Source organism: Ceratotherium simum, chromosome Y (assembly GCF_057802395.1).
Source record: "Ceratotherium simum simum isolate JZ-2026a chromosome Y, ASM5780239v1, whole genome shotgun sequence".
NCBI lineage: Eukaryota > Metazoa > Chordata > Mammalia > Perissodactyla > Rhinocerotidae > Ceratotherium > Ceratotherium simum.
Genome location: NC_141941.1, coordinates 10,504,962 through 10,517,800, shown reverse-complemented (window position 1 = coordinate 10,517,800; position 12,839 = coordinate 10,504,962). Strand labels below are relative to the sequence as shown.

Below are 12,839 nucleotides of genomic sequence, written 5' to 3'. Positions count from 1 at the left end.
TTTCTGAGGTGTCTGTCGTAATTTCTCCTCTTTTATTTCTGATTTTATTTATTTGAGCCTTCTCTTTTTTTCTTGGTGAGTCTACATAAAGGCTTGTCCATTTTGTTTCTCTTTTCCATGAGCTCTTAGTTTCATGAATTTTTTTTGTCTCTATTTCATTTATTTCTGCTCTGATTTTTATTATTTCCTCCTACTGATTTTGGGCTTTGTTTGTTCTTTTTATTCTAGTTCCTTTAGGTGTACTGTTAGATTGTTTATTTGGGATGGTTCTTGTTCATTGAGGTAGACCTGTATTGCTATAAACTTCCCTCTTAGAAATGCTTTTGCTCTATCTCATAAATTTTGGCATGTCGTATTTTCATTTTCATTTGTTTCCAGGTATTTTTTGATTTCTCCTTTGGTTTCTTCATTGACTCAATCGTAGTTCAGTAGCATTTTGTTTAATCTCCAGATATTTGTAGCTTTTCCAATTTTCTTCCTGTAGTTGGTTTCTAGTTTCATAATGTTTTGGTCAGAAAAGATGCTTGGTATTGTATTAAAATTTGTTAAATTTATTGTGACTTGTTTTGTAGTCTAATATGTGATCTGTTCTGGAGAATGTTCCATGTGCATTTGAAAAGAATGTGTATTCTTCAGTTTTTGAATGGAATGTTTTATATGTATCAACTAAGACCATCTGGTGTAATATGTCATTTAAAGCCACTGTTTCCTCGTTGATCTTCTATTTGCATGGTTTATCCATTGGTGTAAGTGGAGTTCAAGTCCCATACTATTATCACGTTGCTGTCTCTTTCTCCTTTTATGTCTGTTAATAACTGCTTTATATATTGAGGTGCTCCCTATGTTGGGTGCATAGATGTTTACAAGTGTTATATCCTCTTGTTGGAGTTTTCCAATTATCATTATGTAATATCCTTCTTTGTCTCTTGTTACACTTTTTAAGTCTGTCTTTTCTGCTGTAAGATTGCTAGCCCAGCTTTCTTTTCCTTGCCATTTGGATGGAGTATCTTTTCCATCCCTTCACTTTCAGCTTGTGAGTGTTTTTAGGTCAGAAGTGTGTCTTTTGTATGCAGCATATGTATGGGCCTTGTTTTTTTATCTAGTTGAACACCCTGTGTCTTTTGATTGGAGCATTTAGTCCATTGACATTTAAAGTAGCTGTGGCTAAGAACTTATTGACATTTTGTTACTGTTTTCTGGGTGTCTTAGTAGTTTTTCTCTTTTCCTTTCTTCTTTTCTTGCTCTCTTTCCTTCTAGCTTGATGGCTTTCTTTAGTATTCTGTTTGGATTTCTTTCTCTTAATTTATTGTGTATTGATTATAGGTTTCTAGTTTGTGATTACCAGAGGTTTGTGTTTAATAATCTATGTATGTTGTATTAAGTTGATGGTGTCTTTAGTTGACCTCTTGCTAAAAGCTCTACTCTTTTACTCCCCTTCTCCCACATTTTATGTTTTTGATACCATATCTAACCTCTTTTTGTGTGTGTGTGTCTGTAACTCTCTTATGGAAATAGATAATTTTAGTACTTTTGTTTTTTGACCTGCATGTTAGCTTCATAGGTGGTTAATCTGCTACCTTTATTATGTATTTGCCTTTACCAATGATTTTATGGCTTTTTTTGATAATTTTCTTATTTTATTTGTGGTCTTCTCTTTCCCCCCTAAATAACTCACTTTACCATTTCTTGTAATGGTGGTTTCTTCATGATAAACTCCTTTAGTTTTCGCTTGTCTGGAAAACTCTTTATCTTTGCTTCCATTTTGAGTGACTACCTTGCCAGGGAGAGTATTCTTGGCTATTGTTTTTTTTCCTTGTCAGCACTTTAAATATATCATGCCACTCCCTTCTAGCCTGTAAGGTTTCTGCTGAGAAGTCAGCTGATAGCCTATGGGGTTTCCTTTGTATCTAACTTGTCTTTCTCTTGTGGCTCTTTGTCTTTAACTGTTGACATTTTAATTATGATGTGTCTTGGTGTGGGTCTCTTTGGGTTTATCTTGATTGGTGTTCTCTGTGCTTCCTGTACCTGGATATCTGTTTCCTTCCTTAGGTTAGGGAAGTTTTTAGCTATTATTTCTTCAAATAGGCTCTCTGTCCCTTTGTCTCTCTCTTCTGGGACACCTAGAATATGGATGTTAGTGTGCTTGATGTTGTCCCAGAGGTCCATTAGACTGTCCTCATTGTTTTTAATTCTTTTTTCTTTTACCTGTTCAGCTTCGGTTGTTTCCTCTAGTCTCTCATCTGGCTCGCTGATCAGTTCTTCTGTATCCTCTACTCTGCTGTTGAGTCCCTCTAGTGAAATTTTCATTTCCAATATTGTATTCTTCATTTCTGATTGGTTCTTGTTTGTTTGTTTGTTTTTGGTGAGGAAGATTAACCCTGAGCTAACATCTGTTGCAAATCCTGCCCTTTTTGCTGAGGAAGGTTGGCCCTGGGCTAACATCTATGCCCACATTCTTCTACTTTATATGTAGGATGCCTGCCACAGCTTGGCTTGATAAGTGGTGCGTGGGTCTGCACCCAGGATCCAAACCTGCTAACCCTGGGCTGCTGAAGCAGAATGCACAAAGTTAACCACTGTGCCACTGGGCAGGCCCCATGATTGGTTCTTTTTTATATTTTCCTATTCTTTGTTGACGTTCTTACGGAGTGCATCCATTCTTCTCCCAAGATCAGTGAGTATCTCTATGACTCTTTGTTTGAACTGTCAGGGAGACAGTTGATTTCTGTTTTGTTTATTTCTTTTTCTGGGGTTTTGTCCTGTTTCTTCCTTGGAATGTATTCCTTTGTCCCCTCATTTTCCCTCTATCTCTGTGCTTATATGTCTGAATTAGGTAGGTCGGCTACGTCTCCTGATCTTGGAGAGGTGGCCTTATGTAAGAGATGCCTTATGAGGCCCAGCAGTGTACTTGCCTCTTGTCACCAGATCCAAATGTTCCAGGAGTGCCTCTCTGTGGGCTACATGTGTCCTTCTGTTGTGGAGCGGTTGCTATTGCTGCAGGTGCCTGGGGAGGCTAGATTGTGCCCCTGACTGCCTGGTTGTAATGCTGAGCTGCTTGTGGCTGCTGTGGTCCTTTCAGTCTCTTTCTCGGGCCTGGGGAGCCCCAGCACAGTTGGCTGCAAGGTCTAATAGCACATTCCTGTTGAAGTTTTTCTGTTAAGTGAGTAGGCCCCCAGCATGGCTGGTTATTAGGCCTAAGGGCTTACAATTACTTTATGCCTCTGGCCTGCAAGGCTCTTGTCACTTCTCTCAGGATCTCAGCTGAGTGGGACTGACCCCGGGCATTGGAACAGCCAATTGTTTCTGGCTTTAGAAGGTGGGGCTGATCCCCTATGTGGCTGTTTGAGAAGCACAAGTCTTTTGCAGCTGACAAGCCCTGCCACCCTGAGGGCTACACACCCTATCAACACAGTCCTGCCCTGTGCATGTGCCTTGATCCTCTGAAGTAGACGCAGTTGCCCCCCTGCAGAGGCCCCACACAGTCCACCAACACAGCCCCTCCCCTCATTCATGCCCTGTCCCGCAGAGGTGGACCCATTCCCCGGGTTGCAAAGATTCCAGGCACCCAGCATATGTGGGGGAGCAAATTGTCCAAGAGCTTGCTGTTGGGTGGGGCCATTCTCTAGGGTGGGCTGCCTGCCTTGGCTGAGCTGGATTAAATTGGTGCTGTAGTGGGTGGGGCAGACCCCTGCACTAACAGGCCAGGGGAACAACTCCAATGGTGTCTGCCAGCATCTGTGTCAGCATGCCTGCACCAGGTCACAACAGTGGCTGCCACCAATGGCTCAGTCCCTGGAGAGGTCTCACTTCTCACAGAGATGCACCCAGAGTCTGTCAGGTGAATCTCTTCACCAAAGGACTGTGTACCTTTCTTTCTGGTGATTTTAGGTTGCTGTCCAAGACAGATAAATTTGTGTGTGGGCCCTATATGAGCAGGCTTTTCTTTCTCCTTATGTTCAATAGCTTTTCTGGTGGTATTCGATGTTGTTGTTAGTAGCCAACAAAGCCAGGTATTATGACACTTGTGTTGGTTGTGCTGAGTCCAAACGCTGCTTATTGAAGTAACACTCCCCAGCTCAGGTCCTCCACTCCTCCGTGGAAGGCTGCATACCTTAGGATTGCTCCCAGCCAGCTGTGAAGCATCATAGCTAGAAGGTGGCTTTTTCTTCTCCAGAAAGGAATTTCTACCTCTTCCACCTTGGTCAGCCCTGTCACTTTTTGTGGCTGTTCTTTTTATCTAGTTTTCAGTTCTTTTAGGTGTAATTGTTCCACAAGTAGTTGTAAATTCGTTGGTTTCATAGGAGGAGGTGAGTGCAGAGTCTGTCTATGCCGCCATCTTGATACAATCTCCCTCTTTACTTTTCAGTTTTATTTACTTCAGCCTTCTCTCTTCTTTCTTGGTGAGTCTGGCTAAGGGTTTGTCAATTTTGTTTATCTTCTCAGAGAAACAGCTCTTAGTTTCATTGGGCGTATATTACTGTTTTTAAAGTCTCTATTTCATTTATTTCTGCTCTGATTTTTGTTATTCTCCTCTTCCTGCTGAGTTTGAGCCCTGTTTGTTCTTCTTTTTCTAGTTCTGTTAGAAGTAGTTTAACGTTATTTATTTGAGATTTTTCTTGTTTGTTGAGGTGGCCTGTATTGCTATAAATTTCCCTTTTAGTACCACTTTTGCTGTATCCAATAAGAATTGGTATGTTGTGTTTTCATTTTCATTTGTCTCCAGATATTTTTTAATTTCTCCTTTGATTTCTTCATTGATCCAGTGGTTGTTCAGTGGTGTGTTGTTTAGTCTCCACATATTTGTGATTATCTCAGTTTTTTCTTTTAGTTGATTTCTAGTTTCATAGTATTGTGGTCAGAAAAGATGCTTGATATGATTTCAATCTTCTTAAATTTATTGAGGCTTGCCTTGTTTCAGCATATGGTTTATCATTGAGAATGTTCTATGTACACTTGAGAAAAGTCTATATCTGCTGTTTTCAGATGGAATGTTCTCTATATATCTATTAAGTCCATCTGGTCTAGTGTTTCATTTAAGGCCTCTGTTTCCTTGTTGACTTTCTGTCTGGATGATTTATCCATTGATGTAAGTGGGCTGTTGAAGTCCTCTATTATCATTGTGTTGCTGTCAGTTTCTCTTTCTAGGTCTGTTAATAGTTGCTTTACAAGTATATTTGGTGTTCCTGTGTTAGGTGCATATATATTCATAAGTGTTATGTCCTCTTGGTGGAGGGTCCCGTTATTATTATATATTGCCCCTCTTTGTCTCTCATCATCTTTTTTATCTTGAAGTCTACTTTGTCTGATATAAGTATGGCAACACCTGCTTTCTTCCAGATTTGCTATTAGCTTGGAGTATCATCTTCGGTCTCTTCACTCTGAGCCTGTGTTTGTCTTTAGAACTGAGATGTGTTTCCTGGAGGCAGCAAATTGTTGGATTTTGTTTTCTGATCCATCCACACACTCTGTGTTTGATTGGTGAATTCAGTCCATTTACATTTAGAGAGATTATTGATATATAAGGACTTAATACTGCCATTTTATCTCTCATTTTCTGGTTGTTCTATATTTCTGTTCTTTTCCCTTGTATTTCTGACTGCCATTTCAGTTTGATCATTTTCTGTGATGATTTTCTCAGTTTTCTCTTTATTTATGAATTGTGGGTCTGCTGTGAATTTTTTTTTAGTGGTTACCATGAGGTTTGTATAAATGACCTCCCAGATTTTTTCTGATAGCCTCATATTTCCATTAACCTAAGCAGGTTTTAATCCTTTTCCTTTTCTCCTTCTGAGTTATTGTTGTCACATATTATTCTTTTTTGTGTTGTGAGTTTGTGACTAAATTGAAGTCTTTATAATTATTTTCGATGTTTTCATTCCCTTTTTCTTTTCTGTGTTTGCTAACATGTTCTGATCGAGAGTTGCAACTTTCTGATTTTATGTGTCTATTTATCTCATTTCTCAAATCTTTGTAGACCTTTGCCTTTTTGTTATAGATAGGGGGGCTTCCATAATCATTTTTGTAAGGGAGATCTAATGGCTGTGAACTCCCCCAGCTTTTGTTTTTCTGGGAAAGCTTTTATTTCTCCATCATATCTCAAGGAAAGTTTCACTGGACAGAGTATTCTTGGCTTAAAGTTTTTGTCTTTCAGTATTTTGAATATATTATTCCATTCTCTCCAACCCTGTAAGATTTCTCTCATGAAATCCACAGAAAGCCTGAAAGGGGTTCCTTTGTAGCTTGTTTTCTTCTGCCTTGCCACCCTTAATATTTTTTCTTTGCCATTGACTTTTGCCAGTTTTACTGTTATATGCAGTGGAGAAGGTCTTTTAGCACTGCTGTAGTTAGGAGTTCTAATGTACTTGTAAGTCCAGTTTCTTCTCCAGGTTTGGGAAGTTCTCGGCCATTTTTTGAACAAGCTCTCTGCTCCTTCCTTCCCTTCTTCTCCCTCTGGCATACCTATGGTCCTTATATTACTTTTCCTAATTGATTCGGGCATTTCCTGAAGAATTTCTTCTTTTTTAAGAGTCTTAGTTCTCTCTCCTCCTATTTCTGTTCTCTAATTAACTAATTCTCTCTTCATAACATCGGTTCTGTTTTTTATGGTTTCTAGATTATTTTTTATCTCATTAATTGTGTTCTTCATATCTAGAACTTCTGTTTGGGTTTTGTTAGACCTTTAATCTGTTTGGTGAAGACTTCCTTCTGAGCTCATTGAACTGTCTTTCTGAGTTTTCTCATAGTTCATTGAGTTCATGATGACTCATTTAAATTCTCTGTGATTTAGATGGTAAATTTCTGTGACTTCAGGATTGGTTTCTGGAGGCTTGTCATTTTCCTTCTGCTCTGAAGTGTTTACTATAGCTCTTCATCATGTTTGATGAACTGATTCATTTGCTGCCTCATTTGTGGTAGTATCTTGTCTCAGATTCCACCTGCCACCATTGAGTGGGCCAGGAGCTGTGTTTCTGACCTTGTCCTGTCTGCTGGATGTTGTGCGGGTAGGGATGCTTTGTTTGCACAGGCTGGCAGCAGCTGCTCTCTAGTTGTGTTTACATGGGCAGTGTGTTTGCTGGGCAGGTGCATTGTGCATTGGAGATGGTGCCTCTGCTTGGTGGGTGGATTGCTCTTATGCAAGTGGGGCTGCTGCAGCTCATCAGGAGAGCAGCTGAGCTGCTGCACTAGGAGGGAGGAGCACCTACACGGGGGCTGAGCTGTCACGTGGTGGTTCCCTGGGCTGCTGTGCCACATGGGCAGGGTGCCTCCTGAGTGGGTCGGGTGCTTTCTTGTCTGTGCTGTGCTTGGCAGGTGGGCATCCTTGTAGGGGCTGAGCTGCCACTGGTGGCACCCATGGGCAGCTGTGCTCCATGGGTGGGAGGTTCCTTCTGAGCTGGCAGGGTGCCTTCACATCTGTGCTGCACTCTGCAGGTGGACCTTTGTGGGGGCTGAGCCACTGCCACTTGGTGGCAAGTGTTCCCATGGGTGGAGATACAGCAGCATGATGGGTGCTCCCACAGGCTGGGCACCACTCTGAAAGTGTTTGCCAAGGCTGGGATGCCCCCACTTCCTCTTACAGTCATGCCAGCTGCTGTGTGAGGATCCATGACCTGGCTCGCTGCCGCCAGGGAGAGGAAGGGGTACACTCATCTGATTTCACTGCCTCCCTGGGATCCAATCCATGCACCCACAGATGTATGGCTACGTGGATCTCTCAGATGTCCTGTTGTGCTCTGCAGGAAATTCTCTGCTGGTTAATGAATGTCCATTTAGTTGTAAATTAGAGGGAGGGGAGAGACAAAGAGAACAACTGACTCCATCATGATGCTGATGTCACTCACTCCGTGGACATTTTTGATAAGACCAAATTTCAAGCACCTTTCATTGTGGACCAAATGATTCCATGGACATTTTGGGCAGTACCAAATGTTTACTAAGCCTCTATTTATGGGGGTCTGTTTCTGGAATCTCTCTTGTGTTCCATTGATCTATTTGTCTGTTATTTTGTCAATACCACAGTATCTTGATTACTGTAGTTTTATAGTAAGTTTTCAAGTCTGGTAATGTTAGTCCTTCAACTTTGTTCTTCTTCTCCAAAATTGTAACTATTTCAGATGTTTTGCCCTGTAATATAAACTTTAGAATCAATTTGTTGATGTCCACAAAATAAGTTGCTGGTATGTTGATTAGCATTGTTTTGAAACTGTGGATCAGGTTGGGAAAAACTGAAAACTTGAGAATATTGAGTCTTCCTGTCCATGAACATGGACTCTCTCTCCGTGTATTTAGTTCTTCTTTGTTTCCATTCTTCAGAGTTTGGTAATTTTCCTTGTGTAGATTTTGTACAAGTTTTATTAAATTTTTACCTATTTTATTTTTTGGGTTGTTATGTAAATGGTAATGTGTTTTAATTCTGTGTTCTGCTTGTTTATTGCTGGCATAGGAAAGCAATTGACTTTTGTATGTTAACATTGTATCCAGCAACCTTAGTTCCTGGAGTTATTTTTTAATCTATTATTTTAGATTTTATAATAAAGGGTCATGTCATCTGCAAACAAAGCTTCATGCAAAAATCAACCATTAAGAAAATTTGAGGCTGTGAAATGTTAATCCTGTAGTTGCCAGTGCTAATGCTAGCATGTATGTCTGCAACTAGAAATTAGTTATTTAATTAGGTGAATCTGAAGTTATTATCTATATGCATTTATTTATTTTAAAGGATCGATTATAAAACAAAATATTTTCTTTCTGTCTAGCCTTTTCTGGATATTCAACAAATACTAAGTACAACCCGCTCCAAATTAAAGCGGAAATAGCAAGTCATCGGGATAGGGTAAGTAAAATGAGTACTTTCACAGCTAGAGGCACCATGTATGTTTTTCATGTAATATCACTTATCATAGTTCATTTAATTCTTTTAATAGGAACAAAAAAGTTTCATGTTAACACCTTAGCTCATCTCGCAGACTTGCGTATATCCGTTTGAGTGTTCATTGCAGCTAGATTCACCCTTCTTTTGGAAGAATTGGTGATGTCAGGGCTCAATCTCAAGGGCTGCTTCCTTATGTTAGCGGAATGGCAGCCTTAATGCTCGGCAGCTTTAGCATATAGTAACCTATACTGCCCTGGTTGCGGTATTTCTAGAGAAAACTTTTTTGTAGTGGCATTTGACCAGAATGTTCCGATGCTCCTTCCGGTGGTGCCAGAATTCTTTCTGTGCCACCTTGTTTTATGCCTTGAGCCGCTTGTCTTGGTTGTTTGGGAAGGGGGATAATTTTGTTGCATTTTCAGCAAAGTGCAGGAGACATCTTGGAAGTGAATCCTCCTGTTCTGATGTCTCATTGTCTCAAACAGAGTGTATCTTTTGGTGCAGTGATTCTCAAATTCTGCACCTGAGAAAAATGCCTGGGGAGTTGGTTTACAGGTGTGAGCTTCCAGATCCATCTCTTGAGTTTTAGCACAGCCGTGGAGCATATCCCAGAATCTATTCAGTAAGCATTCCAAATGATGGGGTTTCTTATAGTTGGTGACTTAGCTTTCAGCAACAGTGTTTCATATGGGGGAATCTATGAGTAGGAAGTAGTGGGGAAGATGAAAACAGTGTTACAAAGTGTGCTAATTGTAATGTGTAAATCAATGCCTTGAAAAAGAAAATAGTTGCTAGTTCTGTGTGGGTAGGAATCTATTAGTGATCCAGAATTTTTGTATCTAAGCAAGGCAATTCTTCTAGGATGGCTGTTTTATATGCCTCTCCCTGGAGAGTTTATGGAGAGAATAGATTATCAAGTGAATTGCAAACTAATGAGAAACTTAGGTAACAATGCTAACAACTTTTTCACAGCTTCTGTTTTTTGAAAGAACAAACACATATAATGTGTCTTTAGCTTTCCAGATTAAAACGAGAGCTGACCCAGATGAAGCAAGAACTGCAGTACAAAGAAAAGGGGGTGGAGACCCTGCAAGAGTGAGTGGCCTGCAATTCCAGAAGGGGGATCTTCCCTGTGCTGATTTCCTTTTGTGCTGACCTGTTTGGTGCCTGAACATGTGTCCTAAAGCTTCTTGGGGGTGTCTGCTTCTGTGCTTTCATTTATGCTCACTGTTTCCCAGTCCTACGCATCAGAATCTCTCTTTTCCTTGAGGATACTCAGTTCTTTAAATGTAAATACTTGGGAAACAAGATCCTAATTTTTATATTTATGCCCATTCTGTATAGTTCCATAATTTACATATGTGTAAATCAACTTGCATAATCATTTTAAAATTAAAGTTTAACATAATTAAAATTTAATAAATTCTAAAATTAACTTCTCCATTCTCATTAGCTGCATCTCAAGTGCTCAGTAGCCACGTATGGTCAGTTCAGGTTTTCTTCACCTCAATACAATTCACATTTTCACCTGTCCTCTGATATTTTTTGGAGGTTGTCCTGTGCATTGTAGGACCTTTGGCAGCATCTTTGGCGTCTGACCACTAGATGCCAGTAGTACCTTTCCATTTGTGACAACCAAAAGTGTCTCCCAGTACCGACATATCTCCTGGGTGGGCACATTTGCCCCTACTTGAGAACCACTGGGCTAGTGGTCACTGCACTGGGCAGCTCAGGTAATAGAACATTTCCATTATTACAGAATGAGCTGTTGGACAGTCTGGTATAAAGGTCTTTCTCCTGTTGTCATTTTTATACTAAGAGTTTGGGGATGAATTTCTTATGATTTGTGAGCTATATTAAAGTCTTCAAATGTAATGAGCAAAAGTTGTTTTACAAATGATAACATTATTAGTCTGAAAGAATTAGTTTTCTGGAAAAAATTAATTGTATACATGTTGGATTGAGTCATTCTTGATTTGGAGCCTGTCTTCACTTCCTGAAGTTGGGCACATGTTTCACATTTTCTGTGTCTAGTTTTCTTATCTGTTTGTAAATGGTGATCATTGTGCTCACTTGTCCAAAGGGCAGCATCAGCACTTGGTATATAGTCAGCCTTCAGTTAACAGTAAGAATATATATAGTTACTATTATTGATGAAGATATCAGCATTACAACTCTTTACATCCAGTATATAGACTCAAAAGCAGTGTGTCAGATGTGACTGAAGTACTGCTCTTTATAATGTGGTAAAAAGTGTATGTGACTTTCAACAAACATATTATTTCAGCCTTATATAACGGGTAATTACCCAGCATTTGCATTTTAAGCCCTCTTGTTTAACACTAGGTTGAGGTTTACTTTCTTAATCCTCTAGGATTGATTGGGTTGATGAGTCACTTGTCTGTTTTTTTTTTTTTTAAGACATGTAGGCACCAGAAGAAACACAAAAGGCAGGTGAGCTGAGTCCTGTCTAGAGAGGTTTGGCTTTCTGGACCTGATGCTAGAGTGGTTCAAAGATAATTTGTTTCACAAACACTGCTATAACTCCTTTAGGTTCCTGCCCTAGTGGGTTTTGGTAAACCTATTAACATGTTTGGTGTGAGCTGAAGTCTTTTAACTTTTTTAAAAAAAATTTTATATGGCTTAATTTACTAATTTCTCAAGGGAGAGGTGTTTTCCTGTCATTGACCTCCATGTTTTATCCCCAACTTTACTGAGATACAATTGACACATAACATTGTGTATGTTTAAGGTATACAATGTAATGATTTGATACATGTGTATAATGTTAGTTAACACATTCTTTATCTTACATAATTACCATTTCATTGTTGCTCTTGTTATGGTGAAAATATTAAAGCTCTATTCTCCTAGCAAGTTTCAAGTAGGGTCATGCACCATATTTTGGGGTATTAGTAAACGACAGTCCTCATATATCACAGTGATTCCGTAAGATTAGTACCATATAGCCTAGATATAGCCTAGTAGGCTATGCTATCTAGATTTGTGGAAGTACACTCTATTATGTTTGCACAGTGATGAAATTGCCTAACGACACATTTCTCAGACTGTGTCCCTGTCGTTAAGCAACACGTGACTATAAAATATAGTATGGCTAACTACATTCACCATGCTGTGCATTAAATCTCTGGAACTTATTCATCTTATACCTGTAAGTTTGTACACTTTGACCAATATTTCTGCATTTCCTCCCCCCTCAGCCCTTGGCAACTAACATTCTACTGTCTGTTTCTAAGAGTTCCATGTTTTTAGATTCCACATATAAATGAGATCATACAGTATTTGTCTTTTCTGTCTGCCTTATTTCACTTTGCCCTCAAAGTCCATCTATGTTGTTGCAAATGGCAGGATTTCCTTCTTTTTTTAATGACTTAATAATATCTCATTCTGTGTGTGTGTTATGTATCACATTTTCTTTATCCGTTCATCTGTCAATGAATCCTTAGGTTGTTTCCATGACTTGCCTAGTGTGAATAATGCTGCAGTGAACATAGGAGTGTGTATCATTTGAGATAGTGGTTTCATTTTCTTTGGATATATACCCAGAAGTGGGATTGCTGGAACACATGGTATTTCTATTTTTAATTTCTTGAGGAGCCTTCATACTGTTTTCCATAGGTTGTGTTAGATCTTACCAATAGTGCGCAAGAGTTCCCTTTTCTCCACACCCTAGCCAACACATGTCTTTTCTCTTGTTGATAATAGCCCTTCTGACATGGGTGAGGTGATATCTTATTATGATATTGATTTGCATTTCCCTGTTATTAGTGATGTGGAGCTTTTTTTCATGTGTATGTTAGCTGTCTGTATGTCTTCTTTGGAAAAATATCTGTTCAGTTCCTCTGCCCAGTTTTTTATTTTTTGGCTGAGGAAGATTAGCCCTGAGCTAACATCTCTTGCCAATCTTCCTCTTTTTTTTGTTTGAGGAAAATTAGCCCTGAGCTAACATCCG

At 39.5% G+C, this 12,839-nt stretch overlaps 1 protein-coding gene across 1 annotated transcript in view; it reads left to right on the top strand.

The window, feature by feature from the left end:
- The window catches only part of LOC147911647 (protein WWC3-like), a 152,616-nt gene that overhangs the window by 44,710 nt on the left and 95,067 nt on the right, over positions 1-12,839 (top strand). Inside the window, exons 4-5 of the mRNA XM_087427891.1 lie at positions 8,754-8,830; positions 9,882-9,961. Of these exons, the coding sequence (XP_087284017.1) occupies positions 8,754-8,830; positions 9,882-9,961 (157 nt within the window). The remainder of the gene's footprint in view (positions 1-8,753; positions 8,831-9,881; positions 9,962-12,839) is intronic.